General features: G+C 39.1%; 1 protein-coding gene across 4 annotated transcripts in view; it reads right to left on the bottom strand.

Moving 5' to 3' along the window:
- CCDC88A (coiled-coil domain containing 88A) overlaps nucleotides 1-15281 on the bottom strand; it is a 303481-nt gene that overhangs the window by 81753 nt on the left and 206447 nt on the right. For all 4 annotated transcript variants that reach the window (XM_069768845.1, XM_069768841.1, XM_069768844.1 and 1 more), the window contains exons 9-10: nucleotides 7920-8001; nucleotides 1769-1927 (exon numbers count right to left, since the gene is read on the bottom strand). In XM_069768845.1, the coding sequence (XP_069624946.1) occupies nucleotides 1769-1927; nucleotides 7920-8001 (241 nt within the window). The remainder of the gene's footprint in view (nucleotides 1-1768; nucleotides 1928-7919; nucleotides 8002-15281) is intronic.

Raw genomic sequence — 15281 nt, 5'->3', positions numbered from 1 at the left:
TTGGGGTCTGGTTTCTGGAACCTGTTTGGTGGCAGGGAAATTTGTGGCCATTCTCTGCTGTACTACCTTTCAAATTAATAGCCACCCATATAATCTCCTGTCTTATGTGTATGGGGGTGTTTTGACTCCCCCTCAATTGCAGATGATGGAATAAAGATGAGGATGATGTTGGCCAAATAATCTATAAGGTATATGGCCATTTTTCGTGAAACACCTCTTAATGTTGGAATCAAGAGTGAAACACTTCCAGATCCACCCAGGCAATCATCACTGATCCATGGAGACAGTCGTTGAATTACTTAAACAAAATATGATCATGTCTAACATTGTCATCTGACAGGCATATAACAAGGCTTTTTATACATTTTATGTCACATTTAATGAATGCAATCATCAGAAAAAATTACCTATTGTTTAAATGTTTTTGTGATACATGTATTTAAAAAAAAATATCGACAATGTGTTTTTTTTACATATAGCAATCTGAATCAAAAATGCTAAATTAGTAATGTTGCAAGTCCCCCACTGGCCACCTGGAACTTTTTAAGATTGATTCTTCCTATTCTTTCAGGAAGGGTTTTCAGCAAGGCTTCATATTATCAGAGGCAGGATTACAATGACAGGTAACAACACTGTACACAGCTCATTATGTCACAGATGACCCTGCTCCTAATCCCTTCACAATGACCTTGCCGAAAAACCTCATCCATCCATGTGGTGAAGTGTTGGCTATTTCATTTGAATGGCTAGCATGTAATACTTGCTGCAGGGAAATATTTGGCCACATGTGGTTTAACCTGGTAATTAGAGTTGGTCACGTATCAGTGAGTCTGACCTGCAGTGATCAGTGGATTGCTGGGACAGTTTTTGTTTACAAATCGGTAAACTTGTAATAAAAATCAACAAAGCAAAGTAAATTTTAACTAATAATGCACATGTATATATTAGTCCAGCCACTGAAGAAGCACTCCTCCTCCGTTTTATCCTCTTAATATATTGACTCATCATATTATATAGCAATGTGTACTTACAATTGCTCATTTTGCCTTTCTACCCAGATAATTCTTCTGTTTTCCTTTAGAACTATGATATCACGTGATTAAAAACTGACTAGATGAATCTTTCTAAGCTCTAAGTAGGAACAGCAGGTCAATTTTCCATGCATGACGTATGAGTCAATGCAAAAGTCTCTGGCAGGGTGAGGCGGAAGCAACTGGATCAGGAGTTGAAGAGGGGAATGATAAATGCAGGGACAAGAGACTTCCTGTTTGTACATAGAGCAGAGAAAACAGAAGAATTAGCTGGGTAGAAGGGAACATGAGCAATTGTAATTATGCAGTGCTATATAATATGATGATTACAATATATTAAGAGGATGAAAACTTTTAATGGGAGGAGGAGGAGTGCTTCTAGTTCTTCAACACGAATACAATGGAATCAGGATTTAGTTCATCTGCATTTGTCACATTGACAACAGATAGTATTAGGAAAAGAGTTTTGGGATTATATAGATCTTGCAAATATTTTAGAAGTAAAAGGAGCAGTAGATTTCTTTGTAATCTTGCAATAGTGACCAGTAATTACTAGTCTAAACATCTTTGCTATTTTTTATATACTGCAGATATATGGTGTTCTTCATTTTTGCCAGATCAAATCTAGAATTGTAAACCTTTTTTTTCTCTTAAATGTGTGAATATTTAATTGTGAGGTTTATATTAACCCATTAAGAAAATGGACCAAGAATTGATTGAATTTATTACGCACTTACCTCCACCCTGGCCTTGTAAAACTCAATGTCATGTAACCGCTCTTTGAATCGGCTCACTTCACTTTCAAGCTTGTCAACTCGGATTGCCTTTTCCCTGAGTGCATCCAGCTCATCTCTGTACAGTCGAGCGGATCTAGCGTCAGTCAGAAGTTTCATGTTCTGTCGAAGCAGATATAAATATCAAGACCAAATTTCCTGACTGATAAACCCCTTTATGTATTACTGGAAAAAAAAAAAAGGAAAATCCTTAAAGGGGATGTCTGGCCTTGGGCTACAAGTCTGAAGTCACTTTATGTGACTGCAGACTTGTGAATCCTCACATCTTGCGCAGTGCACGCTGTGAAGATTCTGCAAGGCCGGCATCGGGAGACTGAATGAAAGTATGTGATTTGCACTCATGCAGTCATGTGCCGACTAGATGGGCACGGCCTTGCCTAATACAAGTGTATTAAGAGAGGTCAGACACAGTCTAGTCAGAATAGGACCGCAAGTGTGCAAATCGCATACTTGCAGTCACATGGCCGCCTGTTACCGGCCCCTATAAAGGGGAATCCTCACAGCATGCAGTGCCCGCAATGTGAGGGTTCACAAGTTCCGTTCACCTAGAGTGACTGCAGATTTGTAGCCTAAGACCAGACCTTTAATATAATATTTAATATAATACACTATAGATGAACAGTTTGTGTGCAATATTGCGGGCCAAAATTTTGGTAACTTCACTTTCTTTTAAGAAGCATTTCAGGATTTTTTTTTTTGGGCCAACAGACTGCAGCATAGACTATTAGAACATAATATAGTCTCTTGTGTATGTTTTGTCTCTTTCGGTCTTAAACTGTATTTATAATGTAAAATAATCTTGAATGAGTGTTCTGAAGCCACTTGTTTCATGATAATTTTGCAGTGTAAAAGGACTGCCAAACACCCAATCAACAAGCAACATGCTCTTTCACTCGGTGAAATGATCTCTTGAGCAGAGCAAAAGATCATCCTTCTTGATGGGACATCATTCTGTATACACAGGACTTGTGCTGCCGAGAACCTTAGAAATCTAGTATCGATCGCTCACTGCACATTAGTTACTTTATCTGCTTGTGTAAACAGCCATTTAAACGACCACTCATCGGTATAGGTTTACCGATCGGCAGTTGTGTTGTGCTGCCAGTCGGTCCGTGTAAACAGACCCATAGTTTCTGGATTGTCTGCCATGATTCCTTCTTCAACTATTGCACTTGGCTTTGCAGTAGACCAGAGCGTCATGGTCACTTGCTCTGCTCAGACACCTATCTAATGGCAACAGTGATAGATCAGTGATATAGAATTGCTGTTCCCTGACTCACATTGCACAAACTAAAGTGATTCCTATGTGTCACAGCTACACACTACAGAATTTTCATGTATCCCATGTGATGCAGTTTCAGTCCATCTCTCTTGCCTTTTTCCTTGTTTTTTATTCCTGGCCACTTTTACAAGCAGGAGGCAGGGGAGAAATCCTAGAGCTGTAGCTCATAGGTAACGCTGGAGATTCTGCATACTGCACACTGATAGTATAGACAGTGAGTGAGGGGAGTTTTACAACTGCAGCTAATCATTGTGCATCATCACCAATTGTATCACTTCTCCCATACATAAAATGATACCTTCAGCTACATGGGGGACACACAGAGTAAAAAGGAGGGTGGAGTTTGGCGGTAAGGTAAGGGTCGTAAAGCTGTAGGAGAGTTCTGATAGGCGATGAGGTCACCTTGTAGTTGCACACATGAGAGCATATACTAGACTGTAAGGCAGGCTGGGAACCATATGACACAGCTGCCTGTAACAAGAGGTTGGTGAGCTAGAATTGTATGTGCAAAACATACTGCTAGAGTACTACTTTATGAGAAGAGAAAAAATGAAAATGTATTATTTTTTTTTCTGAAACAACCATGTTCACAAATGTAACCTACGTGGAATATCTGATACAAGGTTTTCCACTTCGTTATCTAGCATTATACTCACAATATACAGTACTGTGCTAAAGTTTTAGGCAGGTGTGGAAAAAATACTGCAAAGTAAGAATGTTTTGATAAACGGAAGAAGTTTTAGTAGTTTATTTTTTTAAATTAACAAAATGTAAAGTGAATGAACAAAATTAAAAAATTTAAATCAATATTTGGTGCGACCGCCATTTGTCTTCACCCATTGCCAAGCTATCTTCAGTGTTTAGAAGTCCCGGAAGTTACGATATTACCCATATAGAGCCATGATCTCAACATCATCCAGTCTCTGTGGAATTACATGAAGAGACAGAATAAATTGCACAAGACCCATTATCCACCGAAGATTTGTGGCGAGTTCTACAAGATGTTTGGAACAACCTCCCTGCCGAGTTCTTTCCAAAACTGTGTGCAAGTGTACCTAGAAGAACGGATGCCTTGATACTGTTTTGAAGAAAAAGGGTGATCACAACAAATATTCATTTGTAGATTTCTCTTTTGTTCATTCACTTTGCATTTTGTTAATTGATAAAAATAAACTATTGAAACTTCTATTTTTTAAAGCATTCTATCTGCGTAGCATTTTTTCAACTCCTGCCTAAAAGTTTTGCACAGTGCTCTAATTCCCTATAGGATCATTTAATTCTAATTAACCCTCCGTCACATACAATATTCGGACTAACGAGTTCACATACAATGTGCCTGTCAGGCGCCTGCTGGAAAAATACCTATAATATCTAATGTTTGCAATTTCAGTGCTCTAAAAGTGATCAGTGACCTTCATAGGGATGTAATAAAAGAGACTACACATAATCAGTTGCAAAAAAAAAACATTTACTTAACATAAAACTAATAACTATGAAATACAAACTTTTCAAAACTCCCGCCAAATAGTCCCCAGTTCGACTCTCTCAAAAAAATGTACAAAGAAAATTTTTGAACACAAACTTAATTTTAAGGTACCTTAAGTACTATTAAAAACATATTCAATCAGAAGTAGATGCTGAGGTTTCCCCAGAAAAGTCACACTTGCAGAGCAAATAGCAAGAATTACACACCATTTTTGCATGTGTCAGGCAAATTGCTTTATGACATTTGAGACATTCATAATTTGAAAGCCTTCTGGTTCCGCTTTCCGTTTGGCAGGTGGTGCATCTCCTTCTTTTGTGAGGTGGTGCAGATGGTGACTTTTCACCATCATCTTCTGGGCGGAACCTTTTGAGCTGAACTTGAAGGCGAGAGGGGATACCGATTGTTTTCACGCTTCTCCTGCGTAGCTCTCCAAGTACTAGTTCATGGGCCAATTTTTTCAGATACAATCGTCTACGGAGTGGTTCAAGCTTGTTTTCAAGATAAATTACTTGTGAATTTATACCACCCAAATTCAACATAGCAAAAAATATGACCATTGGCCAGCGTTTGATGTTTCTGCTGACGTTGAAAGTGGAGCACATCTGATCTGCTGTATCCACACCCCCTTTGGTGGCATTGTAAAATGTAATTATCTCCGGGTTTTTTTCTGCCCCAGTCCCAGGATCGATGGCAGCATCATCATGAAGTGTTGATAGAAGAAGTACGATTTTTTTGGCATGTGGTACATAGGAAACTAAAGCCTTTCCATTATGGAATGCAAACATACTGCTGTACTGTTGTCTCTCTTTCACACTTACAAACTGTGGCGGCAATTCCCTTTTGTTTTTTCTTACAGTTCCCACATATGACAGCTTCTGAATTTTCAGATAATCAATCAGATCACAACTTGTAAACCAATTGTCAGCTGTAATATTGCGACCCAATCCAAATAAGGGTTCAGCCAGTCTTTTTACAACATCAATGGGTTTGTTGCTCACACAGTAAGGACCTTCTGGTTGTTTTCCTGCATAAACTTACAGGTTGTAAGTGTAGGTCTTACTGGCATCAACAAGGGCATACATTTTTATTCCATATTTGTTTGGCTTTGATGGAATATATTGACGAAAGGCACATCTACCACGAAAACCAGGGAGCATTTCGTCAATAGTGAGATTCTCTCCAGGGTAATAACTTTGTTTACAGTTTACAACAAATCTTTGAAATATATCACGAATTGGAGCAAGTTGGTCATGTGTTTTGCGTTCGGTTCGGGTAGTTCTGTCGTCAAACCGAAGGCAACGAATTAGAATCTTGAATCTGTTTATGGACATAACAAGGCTAAATTTTTCAACTCCATCCCCATCTATACCCCAAAGTTCCTCCAAACTTTGTCTATTTGCCCTATAAGCTCCTGCAAGGTACAGCAATCCAAAAAAAGCACGCAGTTCTATTTCATCTGTGGGCTTGATGGTTCTGTTGCAGATGTACTTGTCCTTTATAATGTCTATATATTGGTTGGTATATGTGACAATAGAGTCCAGAATGTCATCTGTAAATATACTGTTCCAGCATTCAACTGCAGTTTTTGCATTACGTGCAGTTCCTATTACTGCAGGAAGGTGAGTAATAATGTTTAAAGGTTCCCTACGTTTTTTCTGGAATGGCTTCTTGTTCCATTTAGTATTTTTATCTTTTCCAATATAATATGATCCAACTTCTTCATCCTCACCACTGTCACCATCTTGCTCTGTTTCAGAATCCAGGACACATTCTTCCACCTCATCATGAGAATCAATCTCACTTTCCTCTCCTAAATCCTCATTCAGTGTGAGGTCTCTATCATCTAACAGCATGTTTGTTACTTCCTCAACATCAAGTTGTTTGGCTAAATTGTACATTTTCCTCTCCATTTCAGCAGATAATCTGAAGCAAGAGAAGGAATATGTTAGGGAACTACTGTATATGCCTGAGCAGCACACTTTCTTTTATAAAATCTCCCTTATTTCTATGAAATATCCTCACATTTTGTGCTATACATTCATAAAACAAGCTAAATAAACTATTGTGATGAATAAAAACATAAAATACCAACCTTACTGAATGTGACGTATTCACATACAATGAGCCTGAGAGATCTGTGCAGCTATATCCTCTCCCCTGAAGCTCTGAAATCCAACTGTGATATCAGGTTTCACAGACCTTCAAGAGACAGGAGACTACCTGGAGGGAGGGGGTTTCCTCACAATCTGGTGAGGAAGGAGAAATGAAAGTAAAAGAGAAGCGCCTGTCAGATCAGTTGTATGTGACGGAGGGTTAAAAGCCTAGGTAAGGTAATAAAGTGATTTTCAGTTGCAGCTTCAGGATTTTGCTCTATTTCTTTCATCTTGTGGCTTTACCAACTAATGACTTAACATTATAATGGTTACCCGATTTCTTTCTCGACCATACAGCAGTGTCCTCATTACCTAATAGGAGGGTGACTTGATCAAATTAGGATTTTTTTTTTTTCATTTTTCCTTACACTGTTGTTTTTTTTTTTACATCATTATATAATCTTTGTCTTCGTTTCGTAACCCTCAGTAGAAAACTAGTCAGTTCTCCAATTACCTGTTACAGTCAATCCCCTTATATATAATCTGCTCTGATCTTCAAAAAGAATTAAACACGTTCAGATTTTCTTCTTATGGCACAGATTTTTCAGACTGATTTTAGGATGTTTGCCTCTGATTTGCACATGGAATACCCAATTCAATGCAGCTAATCTGTGTGTAAATCCCCACCATGGTCTCCACATAGTTTCTCCACAGAGTCCCCAATTCTTTGTGTTTTTTTGTTGTTTTACAATACACATTTCAAAGCCACTTATGGAACAAAATCAACTTTCATATTGCACAAATTTCAACTGAAAACAATGGAGCATGTATTTTACTTGGATTTTAAAAAATTCAGCCTCTTAGAGTCATACATAAGCTCTATATCACCCTGAGTTGTCTCATGAGAGGCTTTTTTAGACATATTCTTGGAATAATGCATACATTTTTGATAGACATGGTTTCCACTTCTGGTAACCTCACCTATCTCTGGGGTTCACTGATACCATGTTCCAACTGGCGTCAAACAAGCAGTGAATGGAAAGGTGCTAGTCGTACATCTACCAGAACTCTCGCAAGACAACCCCTCTTCTATCCGTACAATTCAATCAGAGTGGCTTGCTGGCACGACCCTGCCATCCACATGGATTGAGGGGCATAAGGGTTGAACAGTTTTGATAAATTTGACCCCCATTATATTAATGAATAGATTTACAAATGCATCCAAATCCTGACCTCTTGCTGCAGTCTTTTGAGCTCGGCTTCCAGTTGTGCGACCTCTTGCTTACTATCCAGGAATTGTTCAGTCTTTTCTTCCCTTTAAATAAATTTGGCAAAACAAACAAATTTAGATTTTCATTCATCATATTTACTATATATAGTTCACACTGTGTGAGGGCTGTATGCTCATAGACTTTACAGGGAACTTGAAGGGAGATTCATGCTGCCAGAACCACAGGAAGCATGAATAAGACTGGCTGTGGCTTTTTAGAGAAAACGTACTTTGAAAAGACGATCAGGGACTATAAACCTGGGATAACTAGTCCAAAGCTGGTTTCCAGAGGATTCTCCCCGCCACGATCCCCTAGATTGACAGTCATTTCTCTCTACACATATAGGGAGAGACCTGTCACTTTAGAAGCGCAGGGTAGGGCCTCCAGGACCGTGCTCGGGACTAGTTATCTCAGATGTACAGAAGCCGTTGGTTGCATTTTCAAATTATGTTTTCTCTGAAATGCAGAGTAAAACAGAGAAAAAATACATGGCGGTAATAGTGCAGTTGGTCTCTGATTCATGCTGCCCTTGCTTTGGGCGTTATTAATCTCCCGTCAGGTTCTTTTACTGTATTCTTGGTTTATAATTATATATTTTCATGATAACTATTGCAAAATACACCAAAATTTGAAAAAGTCTCAATTCAGCCCTCCACTCCTGTGTCAGAGATAAGTATCTCAGGAGACCTCCTGGATAGACCATCTGTGGTCGGGTGTGGTGGATGGAGTATGCACTAGTCTGGCTTCCAGGTCAAATAGTTCTCAGTGGTCCAAAAGGAGATGTTCTCCAGCACCAAAGGAAAGTAGTTAAAATATAGCCATATTATACGTTTAGTCATATACATTAAAATAAAAAATGGCAGAATGTGCACATATTAAAAAATACGTAATAATTATGTGTTTCAGGTAGAAAAACTCTTATAGATATGATTAAGTGTTTTTCTACCCGAAACGTGTAAGCATTATAGTTTTTTTGTTTTTTTTTACATGTGCACATACTGCCAATTTTTTCACACTATATGATTACAGTTTTAATTACCTTCCTTTGGTTCTGGAGATTATCCCCTTATGGACAACTGAGCGCTATTCCAAAATATACAGTGGGGCAAAAAAGTATTTAGTCAGTCAGCAATAGTGCAAGTTCCACCACTTAAAAAGATGAGAGGCGTCTGTAATTTACATCATAGGTAGACCTCAACTATGGGAGACAAACTGAGAAAAAAAATCCAGAAAATCACATTGTCTGTTTTTTTAACATTTTTTTTGCATATTATGGTGGAAAATAAGTATTTGGTCAGAAACAAAATTTCATCTCAATACTTTGTAATATATCCTTTGTTGGCAATGACAGAGGTCAAACGTTTTCTGTAAGTCTTCACAAGGTTGCCACACACTGTTGTTGGTATGTTGGCCCATTCCTTCATGCAGATCTCCTCTAGAGCAGTGATGTTTTTGGCTTTTCGCTTGGCAACACGGACTTTCAACTCCCTCCAAAGGTTTTTTATAGGGTTGAGATCTGGAGACTGGCTAAGCCACTCCAGGACCTTGAAATGCTTCTTACGAAGCCACTCCTTCATTGCCCTGGCGGTGTGCTTTGGATCATTGTCATGTTGAAAGACCCAGCCACGTTTCATCTTCAATGCCCTTGCTGATGGAAGGAGGTTTGCACTCAAAATCTCATGATACATGGCCCCATTCATTCTTTCATGTACCTGGATCAGTCGTCCTGGCCCCTTTGCAGAGAAACAGCCCCAAAGCATGATGTTTCCACCACCATGCTTTACAGTAGGTATGGTGTTTGATGGATGCAACTCAGTATTCTTTTTCCTCCAAACACGACAAGTTGTGTTTCTACCAAACAGTTCCAGTTTGGTTTCATCAGACCATAGGACATTCTCCCAAAACTCCTCTGGATCATCCAAATGCTCTCTAGCAAACTTCAGACGGGCCCGGACATGTACTGGCTTAAGCAGTGGGACATGTCTGGCACTGCAGGATCTGAGTCCATGGTGGCGTAGTGTGTTACTTATGGTAGGCCTTGTTACATTGGTCCCAGCTCTCTGCAGTTCATTCACTAGGTCCCCCCGCGTGGTTCTGGGATTTTTTCTCACCGTTCTTGTGATCATTCTGACCCCACGGGGTGGGATTTTGCGTGGAGCCCGAGATCGAAGGAGATTATCAGTGGTCTTGTATGTCTTCCATTTTCTAATTATTGCTCCCACTGTTGATTTCTTCACTCCAAGCTGGTTGGCTATTGCAGATTCAGTCTTCCCAGCCTGGTGCAGGGCTACAATTTTGTTTCTGGTGTCCTTTGACAGCTCTTTGGTCTTCACCATAGTGGAGTTTGGAGTCAGACTGTTTGAGGGTGTGCACAGGTGTCTTTTTATACTGATAACAAGTTTAAACAGGTGCCATTACTACAGGTAATGAGTGGAGGAAAGAGGAGACTCTTAAAGAAGACGTTACAGGTCTGTGAGAGCCAGAAATCTTGATTGTTTGTTTCTGACCAAATACTTATTTTCCACCATAATATGCAAAAAAAATGATAAAAAAACAGACAATGTGATTTTCTGGATTTTTTTTTCTCAGTTTGTCTCCCATAGTTGAGGTCTACCTATGATGTAAATTACAGACGCCTCTCATCTTTTTAAGTGGTGGAACTTGCACTATTGCTGACTGACTAAATACTTTTTTGCCCCACTGTATATTATCATTTTATTCTTATGATAAAAAAAAGTATATCATGACTATACAAAACATCTAGCCGCCTTCACTTTAACTTATATTTATATGCTTTTTATACGAGATGGCTTACCATGTACTCTAATGCAAAAAAAGAAATATGAATATCGATCTTGTTTCCACCATTTTATAACTATTTTAATAATGAACTGATGAACCCATCAATTGAAAAGGAGACAATGAATGCTCTAGCCGGCCATATTCTTTGTATCATACAAAGCCGTAGCTGGCAATCAATTTCTTCTAAAAGCAGTGGCAGACCATCACCGGCCTCGAGGGACACAAGCCAAGCACATTTTATAGGTAGTAATAAATCACGGGAAAATAATTTTCATGTTGGTGTTAATTGCAAGTCTATCACTTAGCAGAAAGTGAGTAAATCATGTCTGTACTATACAGCTTCGGATTACATATTCTTAATGATAAACTTGGATCCTCCTGTGCATTGGGCCTATTTCACAAATTATAATATTGTTTTTTTCTGCTGTTTTTCATAGAAATTCATATGAATATTCAGCACACTCCATCTGCAGTGTGATTACAGTGCTCAGCTTTTATAACTTTGGTAATTTTCTTCTTTAAGGAAGCTCTCCTCCAATCAAAATTTTTTATCCTCTTAATATATCGCAGTCGTCATATTATATAGCACTGTATACTTACAATTGCTCATTTTGCCTTTCTACCCAGATAATTCTTCTCTTTTCCATTAGGTCTATGACATCACATGATTAAACACTGACTAGATAACGCCGCTTAAGCTCTATGTAGAAAGAGGAGGTTACTTTTCCCTGCATGAGAAATAAGTCACTGCAAAAGTCTCTGGCAGGGGGGAGGAAGGAGCTGCTGGGTCAGGAGTTGGAGGGGAATGATTTCTGCAGGGACAATAGACTTCCTGTTTCTACATAGAGTAGAGAAAAGAGAAGAATTAGAGGAGTAGAAAGGCAAAATGAGCAATTGTAAGTGCACAGTGATATATAATATGATGACTAATATATTAAGAGCATAAAAACTTTGATAGGAGGAGGAGAAGGAGGAGTGCTTCTTCAATCTGAAATTTTCAATACTTCACTGATAACTTATTAACTCTAGCAGGGCCACCAGCTGGAAGACAAAGGAGGAGTTTACATACATCTGTATTGCAACCCCTGGATATAAGGGGGTTAAGAGCCATCATGATGCCTACTGACATAGAAGGAGGCATCAGTCTGATGATGCATGAAGATGAAATCAGTCCCCGTCCCCCATTATAGTGCACGGGGCATTTCCAGTATATGGCTCAAATTGTATATGGACTAAAATTAACTTGTTTCATCAGTTGCCATATATACAGAGGAATTCTTCCATAAAACATTTCTTCTAGATCATAACAACTTTCAATATACTGAACATGATGGGGCTTGTATGGCATCATATGGAGGATGTGCGGCTCTGTATTAGGTAGCCATGGGGCCTCCATGACCATCAATTTGCCAAGAATATGAGACATATAGAAACTATGCAAAGAGATGAGTTCAAGGATTGGGGCTGGTAAAGAAGCTGCATATCCTTCAGTTTCCACAATGACCGGCATTGCTCTATGGCTGGCATTTGTTACGGACACCGCACAGTACCTGTAATACGACAGCTTGAGTGGTAGTATATGGCAGGCATTACCACATGGACTATACTTCTATTTGGAATATATCCCACTATGCGCTCCGGCGTTTCTTTAAAGCCAATATACTTGTTTATTTCACTCCAGTTGAGAAATGCACGTACGCATTTTGAAGTATAGCGTTCTTACTCATGGCATAACATTAGCGTAACAAACACGTGCCTTTAAAATCAAGTATTACCGGAACAACCCTCCTCCTAATTAACATTAATGACCATTTATTATCTAAGGACGTTAATAAAGGTTATGTCATATACACAGATCATAATATACAATAGTCAAGAAATGCTATCGAGCATTTAATAAATATACATCAGGTCATTGTTCTGGTTCAGACCAGAAGGTTTTCAGGTCACAAGCTGAAAGATACAAAACTCTTCTCTGGATAGAGCCTGCCTAATCCAACTACTACCTCTAATTGGCTTCTTCACTTGTTCAATGGCACATAAAAAAGTGAAAATATATATTTCAAGTCATCACTATGACCCCAATTAATAAAGCGAGAATTCTGCCATAAATCGCGTTGAACAGTATAACACAGCTGACATCTGCCTGGTATGGAGCAGGCTCAGCTCCCGAACCCGCTCCATACACCTTGTTGTTCGACCTATGACAAAAATACACATCACCGGTCATTAAGGCCTTTAATATCCATTTTATTTATAATATTAATGTGCTCAGGAATCCTACATGAAAGATATCACAGTGGGTGCATTGAATTACGCGGGTGGCATGATGACAGTCACAAATTTAAAATCTTTGTATTTCAAGAAATACTAGCAAAGAAAAGAAAACTCTGGATTTTTTTTGGGTGCAAGAACATGTTACATTTTCAACAACCACATTTGAAAAATCCTTTGTATGATGACTGCGCATTATACCATATTGCCGGCTAACTCTTATGCTTCTATTTGGCTTTCTCTATTGCGTGGGCACAACTGAAAAACACTAGGTAGCTGGCAGCTCGTGTCAACTCAGTGTGACTCTGCCATGGAAGCAGTGTGATATGTCTGGGCACAGTCAGGTCTGCGGTACAGTATTGTGTTTCTGCTTAGGTATGAAAAGAATTAGTTATACTGTTGCCAGACAGTAGTAGAAATGCGGTTTGTTCCTTTGTTCTATGTGATTGCTTTGTTCTCTTGTATAATCTTCAATAAAATGAGTATAAGGAAAAAAAAGGTCAAAAAGGTGGAAAGTTTTTGCTCTTAATTTTATTCCCGCTGCTCCTGAGCATTTATTTATTTTAATCCACCACATGATTCCAGAAATATGGACCTTTTTATTTAGTACTAACTTTATGGTCTTTACCAAAGGGGCGTGTCTCACAGGGTATTTATGCAGGGCAGCCTAAAGACCCGCCCCAAAAGAATCCGGTGAGCCACGCCTTCTTAGTTAAAAAAAAAATAATAATAAATTTGTATTAAATAAGCCCATATCTCTGCTATCGTATGGCAGGTTTGTGTAAGAAGTAAACAGCAAAAATTTTTAAAAAAGCGCAGAATACTATGGAATAAAATAAAGCAGGAAGAAAATAAAAGCAAAAACTGGCCACTTATGACCTGGTGACAGGTTCTCTTCAAGCAAGTAGGAGCCATACTTGAACAAGACGCTGTGTTCCCGGATTGGTGGATGCCATGGCTTTACATTGGACAGGGGAATTAGCACTGTATAGAGGACAAAAGAAATCAACTAAAATGTAACTAAATAATAACCGAAAAGAAAACAAAATCCAGGACTCGTCAAGGTCAGCCTGAGGAAGCGAGCGGTAAACTGAATACATTTTTGACTTCTAGGAGAACAAACAAGGCCATTAGATTTAATATTCCCTTCTCAGAATAACAGTAGGGGGCTGATTACAAGAATGTAACTCCTTCGCTTCATAAGAAGAAAGCCGTAAAAGCAAAAACCACGAGTTAGCGCAGAACTCACAGACCCGAAAGGGTGAGGCTTCAAAGCCGAGGAAAAATCCAGCATTCGTTTACATGTCTAATTGCAGGTTTTTATCTCCAGACTATGAAGGCCTGCATCAAATTACGAAGAGCACATTGGCGTTAAATGTTTAGGCTATCTATTAAGTGTCAATCAACATAATAACTGCAATCTTCGGGCTAATTTCCCAAGTGCAGCTGTGTGCAAAATTTGCAGGGAAGGCGGCGAACAGCAACATAAGAGAAAGGGCCTCAGACATACTTATTCAGCTCTTCTCAGTCATTCCTGTTCAATTGTACTCAAGGATTTGTGCCATGTTTTCAATAAGTAATAGCACTGAAGAGGTTAATTTGTATACACAGCCTCATGCACACAGCCGTATTATTCCACTGTTTTGTATATAGCCGCAATAAGGATTCCATAGACGTCGTTCCTATATGGTAACTTTGTATGTATATACCAAGGCACATATAAGTTCTTATCTGTCTATCTATACCGTATATATTCCGTACATATGTGCGTATATATATATATATATATATATAAAATTGTGTAAGGGTCACTTCCATCTTTCTGTCTTTCTGTCTGTCCTTCTTTCTGTCATGGATATTCATTGGTCGCAGCCTCTGTCTGTCATGGGATTCAAGTCGCTGTTTGGTCTCGCCAGCTGTCTGTTATGGCTGCCGCGACCAATCAGCAACGGCCACAGTCCGATTAGTCCCTCCCTACTCCCCTGCAGTCAGTGCCCGGCGCCCGTTCCATACTCCCCGCAGTCACCGTTCACACAGGGTTAATGCCAGCGGTAACGGACCGCGTTATTCTGCGGGTAACGCACTCCGTTACCGCCGCTATTAACCCTGTGTGACCAAGTTTTTACTATAGATGCTGCCTATGCAGCGTCAATAGTAAAAGGATCTAATGTTAAAAATATTTTTTTTTTAAAATCATCATATACTCACATTCCGGCGCCTTTCCGGCTCCTTGCGACGCTCCGGTAAC

This window comes from Ranitomeya imitator, chromosome 5 (assembly GCF_032444005.1).
Source record: "Ranitomeya imitator isolate aRanImi1 chromosome 5, aRanImi1.pri, whole genome shotgun sequence".
NCBI lineage: Eukaryota > Metazoa > Chordata > Amphibia > Anura > Dendrobatidae > Ranitomeya > Ranitomeya imitator.
This window is presented reverse-complemented; position numbering and strand designations above follow the sequence as displayed.